The following is a 27387-nucleotide window of genomic DNA, read 5'->3' as shown; positions in this document are numbered from 1 at the left end:
TGTGAGAGAAAGAGTGTCACATTGTGAATGTGAGACAGTCTGAGAATGTGTATGAATCAGTGTCTGTGAGGGAGGGTGGGAGATCACAACTTTAGAAAGTATATGTAGGAATTGGCTGACTAAAAAGATGCAAAGGAGAAAGCAAGCAAGAAAAAGTATGCAGCTGAGCATGCGTGCGAATGAGCGAAGCTTCTGCATGTCACAAAGAGACAAAGAAATCCTTTATAGCACCTTTTAGGACTGAAAGATAGTCCTCTCAGAGAAACAGGGCAGCGGGTCAGAGAATTAGTGTGAACAAACCCCTGCGAGAGTGAGCGTGTGAAAGAAAAAGTGTGAGAGAACAAGTGTATATGTGAGAATGCGTGGTGGGTGGGGAAGAAACAGGGTCTCTTGGAAGCTGGGTCTGCATCACTCCTGATGCCTCCAACTGCTCCCCAAAAGCCTCTCTGTTCATTTCTCCTCTGCTTGGGTCCTCCTGTCCATTCCCTGCCCCAGCCACCTATCTTACTAGCCTCTGCCTTTGAATGGGGCTACCTGGCTGTCCAGCTAGGAGGGTGAGGGTGGCCGCATATGACAGTGGCAAGCCAAGACACACACCTTGCTCCAGCAGATCACAGAAAGTGTTGCATTTGTACTGCTCCTCCTCAGCCAGCTAGTTAGATGTGCTATTTGTTCTGGTGTGGAGCCACGAAAGCCGCTTCACTTCTGATTCCAAATGGACCAAAGGGTGCACTAGACTAAGTGGGCATGCATGTTCAGGCTGCAGCAATGATTTACCCCAAGAACCCAGGCAGTGACAGGTGGGGGAAGAAGTAGTGGTGACTAGGAATGGGCCTTGCCAGAAGCCAGGGTGCAGAAAGCTTCCTCATTCTCTTCCCCCAGGTAGAGGAAGCACACTCAGCACCTTTCTCTTCCCCTCCAGGACAGAAAAGGTTTAGGAAGTGGAGGAGGAGGAAGGGGAGGCATTAAGAGCTGCAGCTCTTGTACTCCCCTACAGACCCCACCCCACAATCTGAGAACCACTGGCATAGTCCATAAATTTATTGAGCCACACAACCTTACTATTGCAGTCCTGAGTTTGATCAGATAACCCTTCCTGGATCCCAAATTCCTGTCCTCACTCATGTGTTTGGGGGGGGGATTGTGTTGTGGTTTTGTTTGTTTTTTACCCTGGGATTCATCATGATGTGTTACCTAACCCTACTATGAAAAGGGGTATATCTATACCTCCTTGTGTTTCATAGTGGAAGTACATTCAGCCCTTCTTATACACGGATTTTTTATACACAGATTCAAGCATCCACGATTTGAAAATTTTCCAAAAAAGTATAAATTTCAAATATCAAAGCTTCATTTTCCATTTTTATAAGGGAAATCATTTTGCTATGTCATTATATTTAATGGGACTTGAGCATACACGGATTTTGTTATACACGGGGCATCCTGGAACCAAACCCCAGCATATAACAAGGGTCATTGTATATAAAGCCCAAGCTTCCCCATGTTAGCTACAACCACATGGGCAGAGCTGCAGGCAACTTGGACAGAGCTGCAGATTCCCACTAAAAGCTGCAAGCTTATATGCTCACAATGCTAGGTGCTGCAGTTGCCCACAGGCTCAGTGATGACATTGTGCCAAACCAAGGGGAGGAGTAGATCCTGAGAACTTTGAGAAGCCTTGCAGAATATATGTGTATGTAGTTGTGAATGCACATTGTGAAAGGGATGCACATTGAATGGCAAAAATTGTTTTAGATAGTAATCCTTGGTATCTATATCTTCAGCTATGCAGAAGATAGAAAGTTGATACTTCTGTCATACGTCTATCAGCTTAGAAAGTTGGCACATCCTGGTCCAAAACACACTGCAGAAATAATCCAGTTTCAGAGCACATTAACTTCCCTGGCTCGGTGCTAAGGAATTCTGGGAACTGTAGTTTCTTGTGGCAGAGAAGGCTAGATGTCTCACATTGAGCCAGGTCAATTCAATCTATCTGGATTATTTCTATGACGTGTGGTTTGGACCCCTGTCTCCCTTTATGAGCTGTCTGAGATCATTACTAGAGACCCATTTCTTAGTCCCACCACCACTAGATGCATGGTTATTGGGGACACCAAAGAGGGCCTTATTGATGGCTGTACCTAGTATACTATGGAACTCTCTGCCCAGGGAGGCCAGAATGATCACTGCCTTGTGCTTCCGGTGGCAGCTAAGACATTTTTATTCAGACAGGCTTTTCAAACAAATTTTTTTTGAAGACTGAGCTAGAGGGTACTGTACTGTTTTAACTGAAATATTTTAAAGAGCTGCTTTTTTAGCTTCTTAATTGCATTTTATTCCTTTAATGAAGTTCATTTGTTTGAATACTGTAAATAGTTTAAATCTATTTTAATGCTCTCTTTTTGTATGTTTTTAATTGTATTCTTTAATGGTGAGGAGGAAGATGTTTCTAAATGGCAACTAAGCAGTAGGTGGGATTAGATGTTCCCATTTGATACCTTCATGCTGCTCTTAACTATTTGAAGTATGCTTCCATGCAGACTCTGCAAAAGGAAATGTCTCCCTTTGGTGTTTTACATTCTAATACAGCAATCCTAAACATATTTACTCAAAAGTAAGCTTCAGTTAATCCAAAAGGATTTACTCTCAGTTGAGGTTGCTTTACCAACACTGAAAAAGAAAATATAGGGATACTTGAGATTGTTAAGGAATGTTCTGAGCAGTATGGCATTTATTTTCACTGCATGATATGTGCCTTTCCATTTGGAACCCTTTTATATAAAATTATACTTTATAGAAAACTTGAGTTTTTAAAAAACAAGAGATTGGCTAAATGGATATAATTATGTTGTAAGAAGTGGCCCATCAACTAAAATCCTGTGGCTGCATACAAAAAGACACTGTTCAAGAAAATAAGGTTAATTTGCAGTAACAGAACTCCGATTTTCATCAAATAATGGTATTTTGTCTAAGCTCCAGATTAATTTCTATGGTTACGGGTGGATATAAATCTGTAGCTTTTAAAAACAATAACGTTTGTTCATAACAAGACGCAGCCTCCTTGTAAGAAAACTATTGCTTTAAGTGCCCTTCCCCTTTAATTGGGGTAGACATAGTTCAGCTATGACTCTAGAGGCATCATAATAATGTTAAAAAGTACTTTCAAATAAAATTACATGAGTTACACATTAAAAATACTAAGTGGAGTTCATCGCTTTTAAAGTGGGGAGATTGATGCCTGTTACTGCAGGCCAAGAATTTTAATTAAGTGTTCTTATACTGATAGTAAGACAGGAAGAGAATAAACTCATTTGAAATGTGTTGTTGGAGGAGAGTTCTATGGAGGTGGGAGGCAGTAGGAAAAAGGAAGACCAGATGACAGGTGGATAATCTCAGTTAAAGGAGCCATAGGCCTGAATGTGCAGGATTTGCTGATGGCAAGGCATTCTGGAGGTCTCTTATTCATAGGGTTCACATAAGTAGGAGCTGACTTGACAGCAATTAACAATAACAATTCTTATACTTACACTAATAACCACAAGTCATACAAGTCATATTTAATGGTGAGTAACACTGGTTCTCATTTCAAATAAATAGGTAAACACAACAATTCTTTTAATGCCCTTGAACTGTTTCCGCCATTACCTTTCATTTTTTGCATCAAAGGAAAAGTAGGGATAATTTTGTTCTAAAGCTCTAAAAAAAAACTTTGGATATCAAGATGTTCTTATGTACATTTACCATTCATTTTAATGTAGGAGACTGGTGAGGGGGTGAACTGTTAATGTGACTTAAGAGTACCTAACCTGGTGTTCCTTGATGTTTAGATTACACCTCTCTGAACCTTGATCATTGGCTTTGTAGAGGTTGGAGTCTAAATAAATCTAGATTCAACCAGGTTTACTATCCTGCAGTTTTTACACCATGGTCAATGGAATTATTCTGTTTATCTTTCTGCTTAACTAGGAATAAGGTTGGTGGGTGGGTTTTATTTTTTAAGAAGAATTGTCTGTTTGAATAATTGCTGTATATGCTGAATAAATTATTGCTGTTATCTCAGAGATTATCAGTACAATTGTATTCCAAGGAAAACTTGATGGCAGTTCTGTAGTAGGCTATAAAATCCCAGTCAGGAAGATGAATTGGAAATTAACTTGAAATTTGAGAATACCTAGAGAGAAGTCTTGGACAGTAGCTGAAGTTGTAAGTAAGGGAAGGGATGGTGTCATACAAAGTATTACCATTTTTTAAAAAAAGGAATGCTTTATGAATGGAAAAAAATGTGTGTATAATTAAATACTAGTAACAAAACTATTTCCAAGTGTGAATCCTTGTGCATCATTCACACACATACAAAACTGGATTCTATGACAAAAGAATCCAAAAATGTACATCATCCCCTGCATACACTCAGTTCAGTCTAAGCATGCTCAGTGGATGTAGAATGCTGGCTGTTGGAGATGGGAATGGAAATCTAGAGCAGTGATGGCGAACCTGTGGCACATGTGCCAGAGGTGGCATTCAGAGCCCTCTCTGTGGACACATGTACCGTCTCCCCAGAACAGAGTTTGCCAGAGTTTGTTACTAGAAAGCCAGAGGGACATGGCACTTTGCAATAAATAAGTGGTGTTTGGATTACACTTTGGGCACTTGGCCTCTAAAAGGTTCATCATCAGTGATCTAGAGGATGGGGGAAAGTATATGGAGATTCCAGGAAGAAAACATAGCTGATTGGCTAGAATACTAAAGAGGTTCACTCTAGAGTAGCATTCTGGTGCTGTTCCCATAGATGTGTTCCTGTGTGAGTGACAGAGTGGAAAAAAAGTTGCGGATGTTTTACAGCCATGCCAATTTTTCTGTATTTTTTATGTCCATATACAGTACTTAATAATTTCTTACATACATCTTATATCACTATGATTTGGTAGAGGAAAGTACAGTCAGCCCTCTATACAGTGGTGCCTCGGGTTACGAAATTAATTCGTAACGCGGCCGCTTTCGTAACCCGAAAAGCCTTCGTAAGCCGAATTGCCATAGGCGCTAATGGGGAAAAGCCGCGATTCCGTGCGAAAAAGCCGAAAAAAGCACCAAAAGTTTTTTCGTAACCCGAAAAAACATTCGTAACCCGGAACAATGATTCCCTATGGGATTTTTTCGTATCCCGAAAATTTCGTAACCTGGGTATTTCGTATCCCGAGGTACCACTGTATCTGTGGATTCAACCATCCACGGATTGAGAATATTTAAAAAATGGAATAATCCTGAAAAGCAAACCTTGATTTTCCGTTTTATATAAGAGTCACCATTTTACTATGCCATTGTATTTAATGGGACTTCAGCATCCATGGATTTTGGTATCCACAGGGGGTCCTGGAACCAAACCGCAGAGGATGGCAAGAGCCCACTGTGTGTACATCTTTAAGATTTTACCAACTCTTGTATGTGGGGTAATATATTCATGTGGCTGAAAAACTGTAGGTCTGCCCCCTATTAAGTTTATTTGTGATATAAAGCAGTGTGTATTGCAGGAATGATGCTCTTTTGGTAAGGCCTGGTATAAGATTTTACATAATGCAGAAAAAGAATTCTTGCAGCAAATTTCAATGCAGAGTAAAGCAATGACTAAATATTTTTGACATCTGTGAGTTTAGGCATGCCTTCAGTTGGATTACATTTATCAGCAACCATTCCTGTGCATATCTGGTTGGAAGTAAAAGTAAATTCATTAAACTTGGTGGAAACTTACTTCTAAGTAAGTATTGGTAATATTTGTATCCCCATTTTATGGGAAGTTCTTGAAGTTGACCTTTCTAGTCCTGCTGTATATAACTCTACCTTATTTCAGCAAGCCTATTTCAACTAACACTGCACCCATGTAAAGGAAGCCTGTAAAAACTGAGGTAGTTTCTGTAAAGATGATAGAGAAGAATTGTATTAGTTGTTTTAGTTGTTTAGTTTAGTTGTTTTGTGTGTGCTTAATAAGGGTCAAAAATGAATTTAGAGGAGAAGGAGAGGCATATGCATGTGCATAATTTGAGAGCAAAAAAAATGAAAAATGGAAGAAAATACTGTAAATTTTACGTAACAAAGTTTTATGCAGTTATTCGGAATTATTGTAAACTGAGTGTTTTTAATCAGCAAAAGTAAAGGTCAGCTCCAGTAAACATATATTCTGAGCTTTTGCTTTTATTCCCAGCTGAAACATTCCTCACAACTATTGTGGATTTTCAGTTACATATATTAAAGTTTGGGATTGTTGCGTGAAAATCTAAATATTAAAGAAAGTTCTGATTAGAGTTGGGCAGTAAAATGTGGAAAAAATATTGGAAAATCCTATTGAAGTCAGATGTTGCATTTCATAGAGAAACCAAAACAAAATTACAGTTGAAGAATTGGATCTGTGTCAGGCTTGGCATGAGGTAGATTCCCCTTTTCAGTTCAGCAGTGAAGATAGATATATTGTGGAGTCCAGTTTTCCTTTTCAGCTTGATTTAAAAACAAGCAAACCTCTTTTCATTTTTCCAGAATGCATGAAAATATTCATGTTGATAATTAATTCATTAACAGAGGAAAGTAAATCCCTCTGAGTTCAACAGGGCTTACTCTAAAATAGGTGGTATATGATCATAACCTTAACCTGTGAAACTTTTTTTGAGCAAGCAGTTTGAAAGCATTGCTGTATTAATTTTTACATTAATGTTAGTGCTTCACTATAATTATGCAGCATTGCAACACAATATGATAAAGTGATATTTATATCTATGTACAGAACTTACCTGTAAAGTTAAGAGAACAGCAAGTCTGCCTGTTTGGTACTTCCTAACAGGGCCTGATTTCAGTTTCATTTGCATGGAATCAAAAAGTCAACTTTTGGAAATGCAGTTTGAAGAGTCTAGATGTTTATCTGGAGTTTGGATTGCATGATATTTCTGCATATTCAGGTCTCTGCTCTCTGCCACTTCCCCAGTTGTCAGGGATCAGCCATTGCCTGAAAAGCAATGCCGGGGTTTCTTCAGGGAGAGAAAAACCAATTGTTCTTCCAACACATGAGCAAAATGCTTTCCATTTACTATTGGGGTTTTTACATCCTACTTACAATGCTAAGCATTAAACAGCAATGTTACAAATCATCAAATGGTTCCTTTCCACAAAAATTATGCAATGATTCCCTGTAACCAATAATAGCAAGAATCATTCTAGCACTTGATCTTAGTACAGTCGGCCCTCTGTATTCATGGATGCTTTATCCGCGGATTCAATGATCAACGGCTTGGATAGGAAATATAAATTCCAAAAAGCAAAGCTAAATTTTGTCATTTTAATGAAAGAACATTTTATTACTTCATTGTATTTAATAGGACTTGATCTATAGATTTTGGTATCCATGCGGGGTGCCTGGAACCAAACCCGTCGAGAGACCAAGGTCTCACTGTATTTGTTCTCTTCTTCTAAATCGTAAGGGGGGGAAGATGCTATTTAATGCAGTCTTTTAAAAATATTTGAGTTGGGCAATATATTCTAGCTTGCTTTTTGATAACATACAGTATAGTATAGTATACATCTTTTCATACCTCCAGAACAAACATAATTTAAATACCTGCTCCCTTTTTTTAATTGTAAAAAAATTACTTTTCATTTTGTAAAAAATGACACTGGGCGACTACCAAAAGATAAAAAAAAAACTGCAATTGCAGAATAATACTATTCATAGTTGTGACACTTTAAAATGAACAGAGAGGGTTTATTACTTTTTCCTCACAGATACAGTTTCACAGTATCATTATTTGAAGAAATCTCCCTTAGTTCCTGAAGGGAAATGCCCTTTACAGGAGACATGTCCTGTACTTGAGTTCCTGCATGGCAAGAGATTGGACTGGATAGCCCTTATGGTCTCTTCCAACTCTATGATTCTATGATTGTACTTTTAAACCTTCATATATCAATGCAGTAGTCAAGAGAAGAGTTTCCACATGCTCCTTTTCAGAGTCTGAACTGATGCTAGTTGTTGTATTGTATCAAATATCGACAAAAGAAAAAAGAATGTGTGTAATGTACAAGTAAACCATAGTTTCAGTCTTGTTTTCCTGTCTAATCATTCAGTTTCTAATCATTCGCTCCAGCCAGCACTGCTTGATATATATTTTTGTAACTGGGTTGGGGAGATGGGAAGAAAGGAGTATTTTGAAAACAGAACACGAGGATCAGTAATTCAATTTAAAACCACCATTATGAGAATGAATGTAAAGTGTCTTCCTTCACAAAACTGTCTCATTGGAATATGTGCTTAGTAAAGTAATCTAAATACAGTATTGAAAATAAACTTCTGATGCCTTTTGCATGTACTTTGATTTTTTGAATCAGCTTGTCATTACAGAATGAAATAAAAGCTTCCTGTTAATTTGTTGTCTCTTAAGGCAGTCAAGATTAGCTTATTATAGTTGGATTTATTTTCTACTGTGCAGTTTGCTGAATCAACATAGCTCCATGCTATCCCTCCAATCAATAAATCACTCAAGTTTGTTTGTTTAGTTTTGCTACTTATCCCAAAGGCATTACTAACCTAAAGGCAGTAAAGATACCCCTCTGTTTCATGGAACAGCATCAAACATATGACAACGCTTCACTTGGTACTTAAAAAGAAAGAAATGTAAGCTAATTTTGTGTTGGTTGTTTTTATTCCTGCATTGATGTGAAGAACCAGGCTTGAGTAACAGAACACATTGTGAATGTGTTTCCATATTTATTTTTTCTTAAATAGGAAATTTACCATCTTTCTTTCCTACCCTCTACTATGGACTTCATTTTTTGAGTTTGTGTTTGTGCTATTTAAATACAATAACACTTGTTAGGGGGAAATGCCTCTAAATAAAATGTGCAAACCATACCTCTTGGTAAAAGTGATACCGATCCCAAATTACCTTTAACTTTTGCATTTCTTTTTTGTTCTCCATTTGTTGATGTAAACCAGAAGCTGGAAAAGGTAACCATTTTCATGAGATTAGAGGCAGCCAGGCTGACTGTCTCCTGGCTCTCCTCCCCTCCTTCTTAAAGGCATGCCCACCCCTATCTTCTGTTTAGATATTGCTTGCTTTTCAGAGTTTCATGTTACAAGTGCAGTTAATCTAAGTGACCTATCTTAAGAACTTTAACATGGCAGTTGAAATTTAAACCAAATGTATATCCTCAAGAGACAAATCATCTGAAAAACTGGTCATTATGACATACTGTACTTTCTCACTGGAGCCTTCCTAGTATAGTGCTCAAAGACATCAGTTGCTTACAGGATTTGTGAAATAAATCTTACATTTACTCTTAGAAGTACAGCAGTTCAAGCCTTAAGAGCAGAGCTGGGGTAATACCTGGATCTCTATCCCTTGTTAATTCCATCATCCCTCATCATTGGCTGTGTCAACTAGATCTGATGGGATTTGTAGTCTACACTTGCCTGCTCCTGGAGGATTAAAGGAAGATTTGGGACAAGGTGCCCAAACTTTTCATACCTGCGGTGTCTGAAAGGATATAGAATGTGTTATATATTGTTTTATTTAGTTGATAGATATTTAAACTATATACCTTGGAACTTGTGACTACGTATTTAGGAGAAAGATGATAAATGAACATATACTTGAACACTTGAATTATTCTACTGAGGATTTTAAATGGTATTGCATATGAGTAACTATAGAAATCAGAGACACGTGCTTAATATGAGGCCTTGCAGCAACTATCAGATTAGTTTAAATCCCAGTTTGGTGTTTTAGAAAATAGTCCAGTTCAGCCCTTTTCAATTTGGGCCTGAATCTAAATTACAGTTTTCAAAAATCTAAATTTCTCTACTTCCAAGTGACTGTCAATGAATGAATATTAGTTTATATCTGTTTATCAATATTGGATTAAATGCGCAGACTTAGTTGCCTCTTGAAAGGAGATTACATGTGCTACATTTTAGACAAATATGCACAATTCTCATTTTGGGAGAGAGTGTCTTCCAATATATTATTTCAGCCCTAGTAAAAGCATTCACTGTGATTAGAAGCTACAGTTGCCAGTCACAAAACTATATCCCTCTCCTTCCTCCATCTTCTAACCCGTATATTTTCCTTATATGCAGTGCTTGAAGATAAATGTATCAGTTTTTTTAAATCTTTCAGGAGTAGATATATTCATATTATGACATCTGACAAATTTGTTTGAATCAGCCTGACATGGTTCAAGATTTATATGTATGTGAAACACAGTCTACCTGATATACAAACAAATTAATTACTAGCCTCCAGAGGTCTATTCAAGTATGAAGATAGAACCATAGAATCATAGAGTTGGAAGAGACCACAAGAGTTGTGCAATCCAACCCTCTGCCATGCAGGAACTCACAATCAAACCACTCCCAACATATGGCCATCCAGCCTCTGTTTAAAGACCTCCAAAGGAGGAGACTCCACTACTCTCTGTGGAAGTGTGCTCCTCTGTCGAACAGCCCTTACTGTCAGGAAGTTCCTCCTAATGTTGAGGTGAAATCTCTTTTCCTGTAGCATGCATCCATTGCTCCGGGTCCTGTTCTCTGGAGCAGCAGAAAACAAGCTTGCTCCCTTCTCAATATGACATCCCTTCAAATATTTAAACAGGGCTATCACATCACCCCTTAACCTTCTCTTCTCCAGGCTAAACATCCCAAGTTCCCTAAGTCGCTCCAGGCTTAGTTTTTAAATACTGTAGTTTTATGTACAGTTTTGTTAACAGTGCCAACAACATTTGGAAGGCTCTGAGGTAGAGGATTGTACCCTAAATTTAGGTGACTCAGTGGGACATAGTTTTCAGTAAATATGTCTGGGAACAAGGTTAAAAGCCTGTAACATTTTAACATCATTCAAACGATGATGTCACATACAAAAAATAATTTTCATAATTAAAGTTTTTATTCTAACATTTAATATATCTAACTGTACAGTAGTTGGTGGATTTTACTGCATTTGATAGATTTTAAAAAGAAACGCATTTGTCAATAAGCATAATAAATCACACATTCACCACCACTGCATCATTTTTAATTTGCACAAGATTGGGGGAAATTTGCTACACAGTATTTGAATGAAAATACATTAACAATGCCTGAACTGTGGTTAGTAAAATTAGTGGTTAAAAGGCATAATTATATCTGATATAACAAGCAATAAAACCTTCTCAGACATAAATACTGGTAAAAGAAATAGTTTTATTCTAAGTGAAATGCTTTCTGACACCACAGATTTGTCTTGTCATTTTCCATGAGGTTAACCGTCCTTACCAATATGTAATCAAGGACAATGAATCTTTAATTTCCAAATTATGCAACAGCAAACTATTTGTTTTTTCTGAAATCAACAAACTTAACTGGACAATATCTTATAAATACTGTAATAATATTTTTTAAATTTTTATCCTGCTTTTTTCCAAGCAATCAAAGCGACGTACAACAGACTAAAATATATCCATATATACATAGTAACCCCCCCCTTTAAAAGAAGATTAAACAGTATAAAACTAAAACTAGCATTTTAAAATCCAAACAATAACCATGGCCAGAGTTGGATAAATGGGGAAGTCTTTTTCTTGGCCGAGTATTTTATTTTATTTATCTTAGGCGCGTTACAGACTGCCTGAAAGTGGCAGTCTGCCGGTGCTGCCAGTTGTTGCGTCTGGGAACCACAGCGGCCAAACCGCATGGTTTCCGGACGCAGCAAAAAGAAGCCCAAAAATGGCGCTTCTTTTTGCGCCCCAGAAGTGGGGCCGTGATGCGCTAGTCGCGCACTCGTAGCGTCACTTCCGGGACATGACGTGCGGACACTATGCATCCACTACGTCAAGATGGCGGCGCCCGTGTGGAAGGGCGCTCCCATTTTGTATGTACCCAAAAGTTACTAGGGTTAGGTTAGTGACTCCCCTTCCTAACTCTAGGAAGGCGCGTCTGTAACACGCCTTAGAGAACTTGGATTTTGTGGCTGCGAACTATTTTGTGGCTGCAAACCTGCTATTGGCCTGTTACAGACTGCCAAAATAAAGCTGCTTTGGGTCTCTTTAGAGGTATGCTATTTAAATGATGCATGTGTCCTAATAGTCCAGAGGTCGCACCAAAGCCACGCTCCATTCCTAAGCACCGGAGTGCAGCTTTGGTGCAGCTTCTGAATTCTTAGGATGCATGCATCATTTAAACAGCATGCCTCCAAAGAGAGCCGAAGCAGCTTTATTTTGGCAGTCTGTAACAGGCCATTGTCTCTGTATCTGAATGAACAAACCCAAGGTCCTGTTTTAAGTTCCTTGTCTTCCTTTAATTAATAAAAGGTAATTGTAATTATTTTGTTAGTTGATTTGGAAAAACCATGGTCATTGAAATTTGTTAAATGAGTATTCTGCCTACACACTGCTGTCCAGCTCTGGCCAATTGTGAGCATAAGCAGAGAAGCCAACCATATGTAAGCAAGGAAGTCTCTTTAGATCCATATGCCTGAAGAAATTGAATCATATTTATTCATTTTCTGTATTGATTTTATTTATATGCCAGGAGATACCCATGTCACACTCTCTATGCCTCAGAGGAAGGCAATGGAAAACCTCCTCTGAACAAATCCTGCTGAAGATTTATCTTGGTATGTTTTGTGTTATGTTAGATGTTGTAATATTTGTAGATGAGTGTATTTTTTAAATATATGTGTGAATAAAATTTAATTTTTTAATGAACAAATCTTGCTAAGAAAACCCCATGATAGGGCTTTAGGGCCACCATAAGTCAGAAATGACTTGAAGACACGCAAAGGTTCCCATGGGCCCTAGCAAATTGAAAGATCACAAACAACAGTTACTGGGCATGCATTGTATTGCCTTTTTCTGTCAAAGTGGAAGTTTTTGGGCAATTTTGTACACCATTATTGATATTGGTTCTCAGCAGCTACTATGTTCCTGGATAACTATGCGTGAGAAGAATGTGCACCATGTCCCAGAATCTCATGATCTGAAAAGTGATACCAGAACAAATCGTCCACTGTATTCAAATAATAATAATAATGCTCCATTTTACAGTAAAAAATAACAGCTGGCAAGTAGGCCAAGTCAAATGTATTCCTCTCAATAATCCAATAGACAGTGGTTAAACTACTGAGCTATACTGTGGGTGTTAGGATCAATATTTTTTTTTCCTGATGAAGCTAGTGCAATAGGAACCCATGTAAACCAGTGTATCAGTAGTTGCCTAAGGCCCCATACAGACAGGCCAAAATAAAGCTGCTTCAGGTCACTTTGAAGGTATGCTGTTTAAATGATGCATGCATCCCAAGAGTCCGGAAGCCATGCCAAAGCCATGCTCCAGTCCTAAGGAATGGAGCGTGGCTTTGGTGCGGCTTCCAGACTCTTAAGATGCATACATCATTTAAATCGCATACCTTCAAAGTGACCCAAAGCAGCTTTATTTTGGCCTGTCTGTATGAGCCCTGCGTTACAGAAATAACATGATGAGTAGAATCCCCAAAGAATTCCAAGTAGCTTTCCCTTTATTTTCTTCCTTGTTCTTTCTTAAATAAGGTGGAATTGTGCTCCCACAAGACCACTGATATTGAAGAGTAAAAAGATTAATTTTCAAGACAACAAAATAAAAGGGAGGGATGTTCAGTGGATAAAAATATTAAAATGTGTTTAATCTTTTTTTTTTGGAGGCAAGAATTTGGGATTAGGCAAATTTGGGATTAGGCAGAGAATTTTGGATTAGGCAACCCAGGCAACTATTTTCCTAGTTATCACCTTTGTTGCACACATTAATGTTGCACACACAAATTATTTGCACAGTCATATTCTACATGCCATTTCAGAAGGCTACGAAAATGCAGAAAAGTCAGTCAGTCAGTCTAACGGGAGATCCCTAGCCAACGCAGAAAAGAAAAATCCCGTTTTACCTAGTGGCAAAATAAACAATTTGAGTTCCACACTTGGTATACAGGGTTGGATTACTTGCAGTGAGTACTTTCAAAAAAACATTTCCTCAGCAGAAATCAAGAAATTATTACATATTTCACCGAATGCACATGAAGAAGTAGACTTTAAATCTATGAAAGCTCATGCTGCCAACTTCTTTCTTTTAGTTAGTCTCAATGGTTCTACAAGATCCCTCTACGTACGTATTCCTTATGTAGCACAATAATTTCAGCTTTGTTTACTTGTCGAGTCGTTGTTACTTGTAGAATTTCAGGTTGTATGTGGTTTTATGAATAGGTTGTGTTTCTGTCTGGTGGAAAACAGGAGAAACTCTTTTTTTTAATGGGACACTTTTGAGTAACAAACTACAATCTTGAATTTGTATATCTGACCATAAGGTCAGAATCCTGACCACAATTGCCCGAGACTAAACTTTATTAAATATGCTGGTATTTACTTCTGCATAAACAAAGATAGGATTGCATTGTAAGCATACAGTACATTGCTTCCCTAATCCAGATGTTCTTGGACTTCAATTCCCAGCAATCCTCACAGTTGCCTACACAGGATTAAAAGCTTCTGGGACTTGTAGTTTTGCAGTATTTGGAGGATGATCTAACCACTGCTTTAAAAACTAAATTCATTCACCAATTTAAATAGGGTCTTCACATGCAATTCAGGTTGCTGAAGGAGTGTGTATATTCTGTTCTAAAACAATTATAATTCAAGGAATGTTGAATTCTTTGTCTTCCATAAATTGCGTAAATTTAGCAAGTGTGCACAATTATTACTTTGCGTAATTTCATGCTTTCTCATTTGTTTATATTTTTTAACAATAATGTATAATGTGTCCTGGCATTGCTAATAGTGACAAGGATGAAAACACTCAGAAACTTACTTAGCCAGCTCTTTAGTTTCTGAGATTTCAACTAGTGTTACCAATATCATTTAGCCGTTTTTTTAATTGCAAAAAGAAAAGATTTCATCCACATTGCTTTATGCCAATTTTATGTCAGATTAGAAGTTTTACTCTTTAAATTATTTTACAGATCTTTCAGGATACGCCCTCCCAAGAGAAGCAATCACTAATTACAAAAATACAATAGAGACTTCTACTACATGTTATTTAATTAGATTTGCACTTCTTTTGGCAAGATATATTCTGTTTTGGTTGTTTGGTTGATTTGCTTGTTTAATTCTCTTGTTGACCAGCTATAAGCCTTCAAGACTTAATTTATTCCATTATTTTTTCCCATTAATCAGAGAATAAGAAGCCTTAATAATGTCCTAACTGAGCTTTGCAGAGCCTAACAGAATGCTTTGCTCATATAGTAACGTTTTTCATCTGAAAAATATTTTTTTAACAGCAAAGAACCTCTGGTGCTAATTATAAATAATACTGCAATGCATTAGGGAGCCTTATCTATTTATTCTATTTATCTAAAACCCATTTTTCATTTGTCACTTTTTACATGATATTTATGTACATGTGTGTGAGAGAGAGGAAATGTAAACGAGCATATAGAGAACATATGCCAGATCTACTGTAAGACTATGCACTGGATATCTGTAGATAGCAACACACTGTATCAGAGTGTACACATAGGAAAATAAATTTATTGACCTCATGTATAAGTTGAGGGCAGGTTTGGAGGCCAAAATGATAGATTTTTATATGACCTGTGGATAAGTCAAGGGTAAAACCTAGGGGCATATAACAACAACAACAACAACAACAACAACAACAACAAAAGATGCCAAAGAACTTACACAATTCTGGCAGGGATCAGTGTTTCTTTTAGGTTCTCCCAAGACAGACTAAACTCTTGCTTTTTGTAAACTGCTCAGAGAAGGGATGTTTCCTTTTTTTGATCAGTCTTATAAGATAAGAGTTCTTATCGTATAAGATTAGAATGGTAGTTTTGTTGCATTAAGTATAGTACATTGACCTGTGAAAATGTTGACCCAGGTTCTTTGACTAAAATTTCCAGACTTATACATGAGTTTATATAATATCTGTATATGCTTTTTTGTTCCTTATTTACATGTATGTGCCTATATATGTAAAATGTCACATATGGTGTCACATTTATATTAATTGCAACCTTTTAGATATATCAGTTTACACTAAAATCTCTACAATTACAAATACACTTTTGGAAGGGCTAAATTAAGGTAAGTGCAGCAATGCCTCCTTCTAATGCAATATAGCATAGTAAATTGTAGAATCATACAATCATACTTCATAATGTTTAGGTGGAATCCCTTTTCCTCTAGTTTGAATCTATTGTTCCTAAGTCTCTAAAGCAGCAGAAAACAAGTTTGTTCCTTCTTCAATATGACTTCCTTTCAAATATTTGAATATGGCTATCATGTCACCCCTCAACCTTCTCTTCTCCAGACTTAACATACCCAGTTCCCTAAATTCATAGGGCATGGTTTACAGACCATTCTGGTTGCCCTCATTTGAACAAGGTCCAGCTTGTCAATATCCCTCTTGAATTGTGGTGTCCAGAACTGGACACTATATTCTGAGTGAGGTTTGACCAAAGCAGAATAAATACTATGGTATTATTACTTTTTTAATGTAGATACTACACTCTTATTGATGCAGTCTAGGATCATACTGACTTTTTTAGTTGATGCATCATACTGCTGAGTCATGTTCAGCTTGTGGTTTACTAAGTCTCCTAAATTCCTTTCACATGTACTATTGTCAAGCCAACTGTTAACCCATTCTATATCTGTAGTTAGAAAAAATGAAATGTACAGATATAGGATGTAGTTAAGCAGAACTTACATTTCTCCCTGTTGAAATTCATTTTATTCGTTTTGGCCCAGCTGCTTAATCTGTTAAAGTTATTTTGAATTCTAATCCTGTCCTCTAAGATATTGGATACCTCTTCTAATTTGGTGTCATCTGCAGATTTGATAGGCGTGCTCTGTATTCCATCATCCAAACTATTGATGAAGATGTGGAGTCCTGAGTCCAAGACAGAAGGACCCTATATGGCAGGCACCCCACTCCGCTAGTCACTTCTCTCCAAGATTTAAGAGGAGCCATTGATGAACACTCTTTGGTTTGGCTGGTCAACCAATTACAAATCCACCTAACTAGCATTGTTTAGCTCATGTTTTACTAGGTTTTTTTGCAAGAAAGCATGAGGGACCATGTTGAAGGCCTTACTGAAATCTAGATAAGCTACATTCCTTTCATCTACCATGCTTGTAACTCAATCAAAAGAGAGATAAGATTAGTCTGGTATGACTTGTTCATGAGAAACCCATGTTGTCTTTTAGTGATCACAAAAATAATAGCATAAATATATATGAATGGAAATTTGTATTGAAACTTATGACAAACATAGGTTTGGCTAAGGAGGGTGGGACAATGGGATTTATTTTTTTAAAGTTATATGTTTTACATATGTAGCTGTTTTATTGATGTAAGCTGCCTCAATCATGTTAAAGAGGTGGGATAATAATAATAATAATAATAATAATAATAATAATGATAAACAATTTCATCAAATTGAAATGACACTATGGCGCGCTACAGACCGCCTGAAAGTGGCCGTCTGCTGGTGCTGCTGGTTGCCGCGTCTGGGAACTGCAGCAGCCAAACCGCGCAGTTCCCGGACACGGCAAAAAGAAGCCTGAAAATTGTGCTTCTTTTTGCACCCTGGAAGTGGCGCTGCGAGGCGCTACTCGCACACTCATGGTGTCATGTCCAGGGCGCGACGTGCGGATGCTATGCATCCGCTACGTCAAGATAGTGGCGCCCATGTGGAAGGGAGCCACCATTTTGTACGCGCTCCACGCATACTAGGTTTAGGAGTGTCAGGAAGTGATGCCCCTTCCTAACCCTAGTACGTGCAGAGTGCGTACTTTATGCCCGTCTGGAACGGGCCTTCGTTTCAAACTCTAAAAAATCTGATATTTCAATACTGTTACAATGTGATAGCTCAGTACAGTCAACCCTTTATATCAGTGGGCTAGCCATCCACAGATTGAAGCAGATGGAAATTTTTGATATTCATGGGAGGGGAGTCAGGAACTGAACACATGCCGATATGGGGGGCTGACTGTACTATTATATTACAGTCCGTCCTCGCCTTACGCGGGGGATCCGTTCTGGATCCCTCCGCGTAAGACAAATTCTGCCTATGCTCGAGCCCCATTGGAAACAATGGGGCTTGTGTGCAGCGGCGCGGGCGCGCGCGGGGCACAACAGGCGCGCGCGCCCATTCAATTGAATGGGCGCGCTGCCCCTTCCGCCCTGAGCGCACCCCACGGCTTGAGCGCGTATGCTCAAGGCCGCGTATGGTGCGCCCGCGTATGGCGCCGACGCACTGTACTATTAAATTGTTATGTATATATTATATAATATTAGTGGTCACAGCATTCCTTTCCAAGTGCTTACAGACTGTCTGTTTAATGAATTGCTCTAGAATCTTTTCTGGTATTGATGACATACTGTGCAGGTATTGTTTGGGTCCTTTTTCCCAAGACAGGAAGACATCCAGTTCTTCAGGAGTTCTCTAAGATTTTGCCAGTGATTCTGAGATTACATCTTCCAGTTCTTTTAGTACTCTTAGATGTTGTTCATTTGGCCCTGGAGACTTGCATTCATATGAATATATCTGAAACTACCAAGCACTTGTATGGCACATACAAAGAGGACTGTGTAATGGTGGTATTGTTGTCCTAACATTTATTAATGACTAATAGGCAGAAGATGGTTTCATACTGATCAACAAAATTTAAATATATATTGTATACAGCTGTATAACATATGAAAGCTCCATTTATTACAGTGCAACAGGCTTTGAAGACAGGCTGAAGTGAGTGTGGTTATCAGAGAGTTTAATATCCTAGTACTAGAAGTTAAACTGCTCACTAACAATGTAGTTGGCAAGGCATAGAATTTAATGAAATACATTGCTTCTTGTGTCTTTATGTTTTGATTACATCTGTTTAATTTTAAAATTATGACCTACTGAATAATAGAGAAACCCACCCAATTTTAATAATAGTTAGTAATTGTGCTGTACAATTATTATTTTATACATTTTTATTATTTTATATTGGTCAATGACTGAATAAACAGATTGATTGATAGAGAAACCCACCCATATGTGAAGATATTTTGCTTGCTTCATGTGACTATAGCCAATTCCAAGCATTTAATTATTAAACTTAAATACTGATGTTGACAGAAAATATAAGTTTTAAACATTAATACAGTAAATGGTAATGTACAATGTAGGAGACAGAATCAACTGTCTCCCAAGAAACTTGCATATTAGCATAATAGTGAAAGCTTTGTTGCCATCTAGTGGATAATACTTTTGTATGCAGGATGTTGTTGCACTGCATTCTGGTTTATAAATGTTGTAGCTGTTATCTGTTACACCTTTATTTAATAATAACAATGTTAACAATAATTTAGATATTAATAATGAATTAGATATGAGTTAGGGGTGCAAATGCCATTTTTATTGTCTTTTCACCTTTATTTTTTCTTGTTTTTTTCACTATTTTTTTCATACCGAAAGGAGGAGGTGTATTTTCAGTGACTATTTTGTCTATGAGCTCAGAGCTCTTGGGTTCAGAAACAGTTGCCTTTAAAATTCAGCAAGGAGAAAGGTTGGTAGCCCCTCTAAACTGAAGCTGTCAGGCCTGCTTTAGTCAAGACTACAAACATCATATTAGACTGTTACCATTGTATCTTGCTTAGTCTGTATCTTGCTTAACTTCAGTTTCCTGTCACTTCTCACTCGCATCACCTGAACTGAGGCAGGGAATGGGTCCTTGGAATCTGTACAACTAGTTTTCTCTAGCAAGTTTAGCAGTAGCTAATCTACTCTAGGGTCAGAAGTTAGTGCTCCTCAGCACTTCCCTGACCCAAAGATTTCTTTCCTTCGTAAGCTTGAATCAAATACACTACTAACGTTCACCAGAATTGGACAGAAAGATATACAGTAATATTCCTTTCTGAAAATTAAGAACAAGAGGTAAATGTCCTTTGATTGTCAACATTTTTAACATGATGTACCTCTTGCAAATGGCATTTTATCGGTCTGAAATTCGGCATATTTACAGGCCATATCAAATAGATTGTGGATGCTGTATATAGGGTTCTTTGCTCAACAGGTGTCTTGCAAATGAGATATTTCTGTCACATAAAAGCACAAGAGTAGAAGTCATACAAAAGTACTATAGGCCTGTTACAGACTGCCAAAATAAAGCTGCTCGGGTCTCTTTGGAGGTATGCTGTTTAAATGATGCATGCGTCCTAAGAATCCGGAAGCTGCACCAAAGCTGCCCTCCAGTGCTTAGGAATGGAGTGTGGCTTTGGCGCGACCTCCAGACTCGTAGGAGCCATGCATCATTTAAACAGCATACCTCCAAAGAGACCCGAAGCAGCTTTATTTTGGCAGTCTGTAACAGGCCATAGTTTTGTTTGTGAATGTGTGTGTGTGATTTGCATTAACATTAACAGATAAAAACTACTGAAAGCAAAACAGAGTTTCATTAAAAATAAATATGTACTGGCAAGATTTCTCAGCCAGGAAATGATTTTCTGAAAAGAATGATCTTCAAAAGGCCAGAATCAAACAGCATATATACCTGTCTAAGCTCAAACAGTTCTATAACTAAAAATATGACTTTTCTAGTGCCAAACGCTAGCTCCAGATGGAGCTCATGGCATAGTTGTTTAAAAGTGAGTATATAAAGCATACTCTCGCTTGCCTAGTTCCTTTCTGTGGAATTTGGAGACAGGCCTGGGCCTCTAACCCAGCTGGTACAGTTTTCTGACATGCATAACCCCTGTGTGCATTTGTTGGGATGTTACAATACATTTTCCAGGATGCACAACAACATGATCAAGATGTGCCAGGGGCATTCCAGCTAGCCTCACACATGTGAGAAAGAAGACTTATGGTGGGGATGGAGGCAGCTTCTTCTTATCCAAGGAAATAGGAACAGCTGTACCTGCTTGCTGATGATATCATTAGATTGTGTGTTGAACGTCTTAAATCAGTGGCTCTCTAGTCTTCACTTGCAAAGTCCTCTTTTTGGCATTTGAACACGGTCTGTTCAGTCAAGTTGTCACAGAATGATCCTTGAGGAAGAAACTTGCCAGGAATACTAGGACACTCATTGAAGGTTTGGTCCTAACACCCCCCTGTGGATATCAAAATCAAGTCACATTAAATATAGTGGCATAGTAAAATAATGTCCCCTATATCATTCAAGGTTTGGTTTTTGAAATTTATATATTTTAAAATATTTTCAAGCAGTGAAACTAGTTAGAATTGGGTGCTCTTTTTAAATAGCGTTAATGTTGCTTACATATCCAGCCATTATAACTTAGGCACAGAAAAATGTTATTTGTCCATTAAATCTGTGAATTTAATATTTACATTTAATAACTTTTTTGTTTAGGTCAATAATATTGGGAAGCTGAAAGATTTTCTTCTGCAGCATAGGAAAGATTACATTAATGCCTACAGGTAAGTGCTATAATAGGAATAACAGAAAACTAGTCACTTTGCTGAAAGAGGAAATTGGATACATGCCTCTGCAATAGATTCTGCCTATATAATTCTGAGAGCAATAGTTTAAAAAGTAACTTTTCTTTTTCTTTTTAACACTCCCCATGCCAAATTTCTAATCTGAATATTCAACATGCTGAACATGTGTTCTTGTAAGAATACTGAATTGGTTTTCCCCTGAACAGGATAAACAATGGTTACAGTTTTGAAAAGGTATGTATGATTATTGCAGAGTGTTTTCAAATTATATATATTGTGGCAGAATGAAGTAGCCATTGACATATGGATTAGTTCTAGTTCTAGGCCTCTGCCATTATACTGTGAAGTGACAACCACCAGCTGTATCTGAAACTGATGGGCGCAACAGACCGCCATGAAGGAGTAGCTTTGTGCTGCTTCTTTGCTCGCCAGATCGGAGCCACAGCAACCACACACCGCTGCCCCAATCTGGCGTTTTTCCACTCCAAAAAGAAGCTGCACTTTTTAGCACTCCTTTTGGCATGTGGCGTGTAGTTGCTACACTGCAACACTGCCCGCTGTCTGATCAAGCAGGCAGTGTGACAGCAGCATGGGGGCAGAGTTGGGGCATGCGGCCGCCATACCCCCACTTCACACCGACGCTGGTCCCTTTCGTCAGTCTTTCCAGCCCTAGGGAAGCAAGAGGGTTAAACCGGGGGGGGGGGGGGTGAGTTAAGGTCTGTTCAAGAGACACAGGAACAACTAGTCCAACACAAGCACATATGCAGGTTTTCAGCTTTTCCCCATCTTCTACATGCTATAGTCTGTAGCATGGCTCATGAGAAGTTGTTCCTTAAGGTTTAAAGGCAGGTTTTTCAAAATCTGTGATCACTATGAAACAAGGATGGGCAAAGTTTGGCCTGCAAGTTGCATGTAGTCCCTAAACCAGGGGTAGGCAACCTTTTTGAGCCAGGGGCCGTGTTGCTGTCCCTCAGACAACTGGGGGGCCGAAGCCAAATAAATAAATAAATTTTAAATAAATAAATAAATAAACCGGGACAAATGTAGGGCAAAATTTTCAAATGGTGGACACTTTTTTTAAAAAAGGAGGACACGCGAAAAAATTTGCTGGTTTTTTAAAAAATGTTAATATAAATACATGTTTCTGAGGCTTCTATAGACAATTGCCCCCTTGCCCCTGCGTGCGAGAGGCCAAAGGCCCCAGCGGCAATCGGTGGCAGGACCGGGCTGGGGCCAGTCCCAAGGCCTTGCCGGGCTGCATCCGGCCCGTGGGCCGCAGGTTGCCTGCCCCTGCCCTAAACCAACCGACCCTCTTGTACCAATTTTTTTTTTCAATTTTGGATTTCCCCCATTTCCAGAATCTACCCAAATGCGTTTTTGGGAGCATGGGGGGCATTTTCACCATGTTTAGCATTCCCTGGGTTTGCAAAAAAGTTTTGGAGTGGGTTAGAGAACATATGGTCCTGCAAAGTCTCCTAGGGGGCTAATGCTTTCTCTAACCTTCCACAGTTGCCCACCCTTGCTATAATGAAAGGCCTTTTAGAATCAAGGACTGGGGGACAGCAAATCAAAGACATATTTCTAAAATAATTTGTTTAAAAAATTATATGAAGGCACGTCTTAAGTTCAGATTCTCACAAGAAGATGTCAGAACAGCTACTCAAAGATGAACTCCCCCCCCCCACACACACACTTTTTGGACATAGCACATGCAGATTTCCTTTTGCCACTAAGTGGCAGTATTCATCTGCTAGAAATTAATGAGACTTCTTGAATAAGTTATGTTAGCTTTATCTGGCTGAAGGAAACAATAAAAAGATGTCATATAACAGCACTGTATCACATCATAAGCTTCTGCGGTCACAATGCTGTGATATATTTATTATTCCATACATCTCCACAAGATATTCTCTTGTTGCAAAAGAATTAGCATGATTGACTTTGCTTTCTAGGAGATACAGAATTTCTTTGATGTTTATATCGAGATCAAGAATATGGAGTAGGCAACAAGCAATTTAAAGAAAGGTTTGGTTTATCAGCTTATGAAGATTCTGATTATGATAATTTCATAATTTTCACAATTTCTTTTTAATAGAAAATTGGTTCAAGAATGTTCATATTTCAAACATATGGTGTCACATGCTTGATAAAGAGCAACTTAAAATGTTAGCTGGCTATCATTTTGTAATTTCAGTTCAGTAGGTGTTATAAGAGTGTATCCTACAAAAATTGTTGACTTTGGAACCATATGAAGCACCTCATAAAGGAAAGAGACTGGAAAGTTGTTCTTGATTTTGAATGAGGAATGATGTGTGATCTAGTACCAAGTAAATTAAGCTATTTTCCTTATTAAAAATTGACTAAGACAATTTAAAAATTGAATTTCCTGCATAGATGCTTTTATAAAATAAAATTAACATGTTGGGATTTTTTTTCAGCCATGCCATGACTGAATATGTGCGAATGACTGACACCGAGCGAGATCAGATTGACCAAGATGCCCAAATATTTATGAGAACATGTGCTGATGCCATTCAGCAACTTAGAACAGAAGGTAAACAGATTCAAATAATACACAATGTTACCTGAATTGCAAGGAGTCCCAAGAGGGCACCCACAAATTTTATTCAATGGGGAAATTAATTAAGATAATTAATTTAGGAGCGAGAGGGCCAGGATAACACTAGCTGGACACAAGCCTATTTTTTACTAGTTCCAAAAAAACCTAGAATTCCAGAGTACGAAGTACAACTCAGTTTTGTTATTTGAACAACAAGAGAGAGGTCAACATTCACACAGAGCACTTACACACACATATGGACTAAGATATAAAAGTAGTGGATAGCAAATTAAAGCATTGCAGTGGACAGTGCTTACCATTTCTAGATGTGAGGCTCCAATCTGGGGGAAAATTAGGATCTGAATGTGACTCAGTCTGCTTGCTATGTGGCACAGATAGTAGTACTGAGGAGCCACGTTTGAATCTGATAGAGTTACTACCTTATTCCAAACTGGACCAAAATAGGAGTGCCCAATCAGAAGTACAGTATTTATGGGTCAAACTTGTCTCAGGGCAGTTGGAATTGATTTTCCAGGGATCTCAGAAACAATTGGATTCCCATCTGGTTGCTGGTTTTATTTTCAGATTACAAAAGGATAGTTTTGGTTGATAATAATTATACTGATTTGATCAAACAGTGATAAGATCAGGACATCCCTAGGGAGTTTGGGATTGGATGGGGTGTGGGAAAATACCATTGGGGCTAGCAGAAAGATTGGATCAATGCTTTATACTGACAGATCTCTGTCCTTAACTGTCAAGAGGAAATGCACATGGCAGGGGGTTGGGAAGCAGCATTGGAGGTTCACTACTTAAAGATCAACATGATCTTTCCAGATTCATGCTTTTTGGACTGTCTGTACCTACCATTATAACAAAACATTGCAAAATATTTGTACCCCAAAATAATGCCAGGTATGCAAGGTGTGGTAATAGTTTTAGCAAGTTACTTAAGGAAGTCTGAGAAGAGTAATGTTTTGTATTTTTCATTTTAGCTCACAAGGACATTCATTCCCCACAAGTGAAGCAACACCGAGAGGCTGTCTTGGATTTCATTGGAGACTATTTAAAAAGTATTTTGTGTTTTTTCCCCCTTGATATGATGATGTTTGTGTGTATATTGCCTTTCCAGAACTAATTCCAGCTTAAAACTAAAAATGTGTTGCTGTTGCCACAATTGTGGCAATATTTTTAAAATTGTTTCTGTGTTCTGCCACCATAAAAACTGAGTTGCAGGACTTCACCGCATAGATAAGCCAGTGCAGAAAATATAATGCCTTGAATTTGTATGCACATCATTTGGTACTTAAAATTGGAAAGCTATGGAGCAGCTTTTAAATTGACTTTGGTAGGAAAATTGAGAATTGTCCAGCATGGGCAACTTGTTTAGCTGCCCTGTATCTTCAAGCAAGCCACTGAAAAAATTAAAAAATCCTGTTGGAAGAGTGCAGATGATAGTCATTTGGCTGAAATCAAAACATTCAAAATTCAAATGGAATAATATATTGCTTCTATCTCCGTTAGTAAAAAAAAAAGTATTAAGTATCCAGTTTTCTCTGTAATGGAAAAAAAGTTTACTGTTGACATACAGTTAGTAACAGTGAGATATTTGTTACCCTATAATGTAATTTTTAAAAGATGTATATTAAAACATTTCTGTCCTGCCCTTTATCAAAAGATCTCAGGGCAGTGAACAAATAAAATCAGTACAAATAGATTAAAAGAATTTAAAACTGTAAAATGAATTTACCGTAAATAGACTAAGACATAATAAGGACATTAATTAGTTAAAGCAAGATTAAAAGTTTAAAACCATGTGTGAAAATAAATGAGACACACACACACACACACACATGAATAATAATAAATATCCATATTTTTCTTGGTGTCTAAACAAAACCAGCATTGGTATCAGTCAGGCCTCCAGTAGAAGGGTATTTGAATTGTCCTTAAAAACAGACCGTTAGTCAGTGGAGCTGTGGCAACAAAGGAGATTTCTCATGATCATGTGATGGTAAATAAAGATTGTTCTTCCATGTCCAGAGGCAGTGTATCTACGGCTCCACCTACACTGCAGAAATAATCCAGTTTAAACCCACTTTAACTGCCATAGCTCCATTCTATAGAATCCTGGGAATTGTAGTTTGAGGAGACATTCAACCTTCTCTGTCAGAAAGCTCTGGTGCAACAACAAACTACAGTTCCTAGAATTCCATAGCATGGAGCCATGGCAGTTAAAGTAGTGTCAAACTAGATAATTTCTGCAGGACGAATGCAGCCTCCCTTTATCAATTGCTGTGACAACAAACAAGTATTATGCCCAGCTTGTGAGGTGCATCTATAGTCAAAGTACTGAAGTAAAACCAATCCAACAAGGTAGTTTTTTATCTTCATGCATACTGTTTTCTGTCTTGCTTACATGGCTCTTTTCAAATTTCACAGGAGTGTGTAAGCTTTATTCAGAACAAAGAGCTATCCGGGTTAAGCGAGTAGTTGATAAGAAAAGATTGTAAGTAATATTCCTTTTAAATTCCTTTTAAATAAAAGATTTTGATTTTGTTGTGTTGGAAGCTCTAATCAAATTTGTATGCACACTAGTTGTCTCTCTTTTATTTCTGAAAATATAGCTACCTCATGCCCAGCTATATTTTGGAATTTAAACTATAACATGGATTTAATAGTTTTCTTTGCTTTACTTATGTAGTTAGGTTACAACAGATATCCAAGGGGTTTGTTTTTCCATTGCTTTCCCAATTTTTATTCCCCATTTTGGCAGGTTAAGGGCTGCAGTCTCCAGGAAGCAAGTCCTGTGGATTTCAGTGAGATTTCCCACTAGTAGAGATGCCTGCATGTACACTGTTAATCCAGCACTAAAGTCGGGATATACATGCACTTGAATTCTCAGCAGCTTTTGCTTTCCTTCTCTTTTACTGAAGCTACTATTAGATTTGGTGTGAAAAAGAGAAATTATGTCTCCACTTCCTCAGTTAATGGTTTGAGGGGGGCTGATTTCTAGTGGTCCAACCTCTCTGACTTTGAAAGAGAGTAAGTTTCCCCCAGTCTGCTGTTTTACAAGTTATTGTCACCAGCCAAAATTGGCCATTTTACCAGTTGATATATTGGCCATGTTGGCTGGAGAGTATTAAATTAGGAAAGATTGCTCTAGAGCAGGGATGGTCAGTATATGTCTTTCAGATGTTACTGGATTGAACTTGCTAGCAACTCTAGCTGGCACACTCATGGAGGAGGAGCTGCAGTCAAAAGACATCTGAAGGGCTATATTTTGACACTGTAGTGTCTGCTACAGTGCAACAGTCAAATCCAAGAGTATATAAAGAGGAAAAAACA

General features: G+C 38.0%; 1 protein-coding gene across 2 annotated transcripts in view; it reads left to right on the top strand.

Moving 5' to 3' along the window:
* Positions 1-27387, top strand: part of STX18 (syntaxin 18) — a 65618-nt gene that overhangs the window by 20549 nt on the left and 17682 nt on the right. Inside the window, exons 2-6 of one of the 2 annotated variants that reach the window (XM_042468218.1) lie at positions 21391-21458; positions 21686-21713; positions 23918-24033; positions 25035-25112; positions 26482-26548. In XM_042468218.1, the coding sequence (XP_042324152.1) occupies positions 21694-21713; positions 23918-24033; positions 25035-25112; positions 26482-26548 (281 nt within the window). In that variant the 5' untranslated portion in view covers positions 21391-21458; positions 21686-21693. The remainder of the gene's footprint in view (positions 1-21390; positions 21459-21685; positions 21714-23917; positions 24034-25034; positions 25113-26481; positions 26549-27387) is intronic. The other variant, XM_042468217.1, reaches the window with a different exon arrangement.

Source organism: Sceloporus undulatus, chromosome 5 (genome assembly GCF_019175285.1).
Source record: "Sceloporus undulatus isolate JIND9_A2432 ecotype Alabama chromosome 5, SceUnd_v1.1, whole genome shotgun sequence".
NCBI classification, from domain to species: Eukaryota; Metazoa; Chordata; class Lepidosauria; order Squamata; family Phrynosomatidae; genus Sceloporus; species Sceloporus undulatus.
The sequence above is the reverse complement of the archived record's forward strand: the minus strand, read 5'-3'. Positions and strand labels throughout refer to the sequence as shown.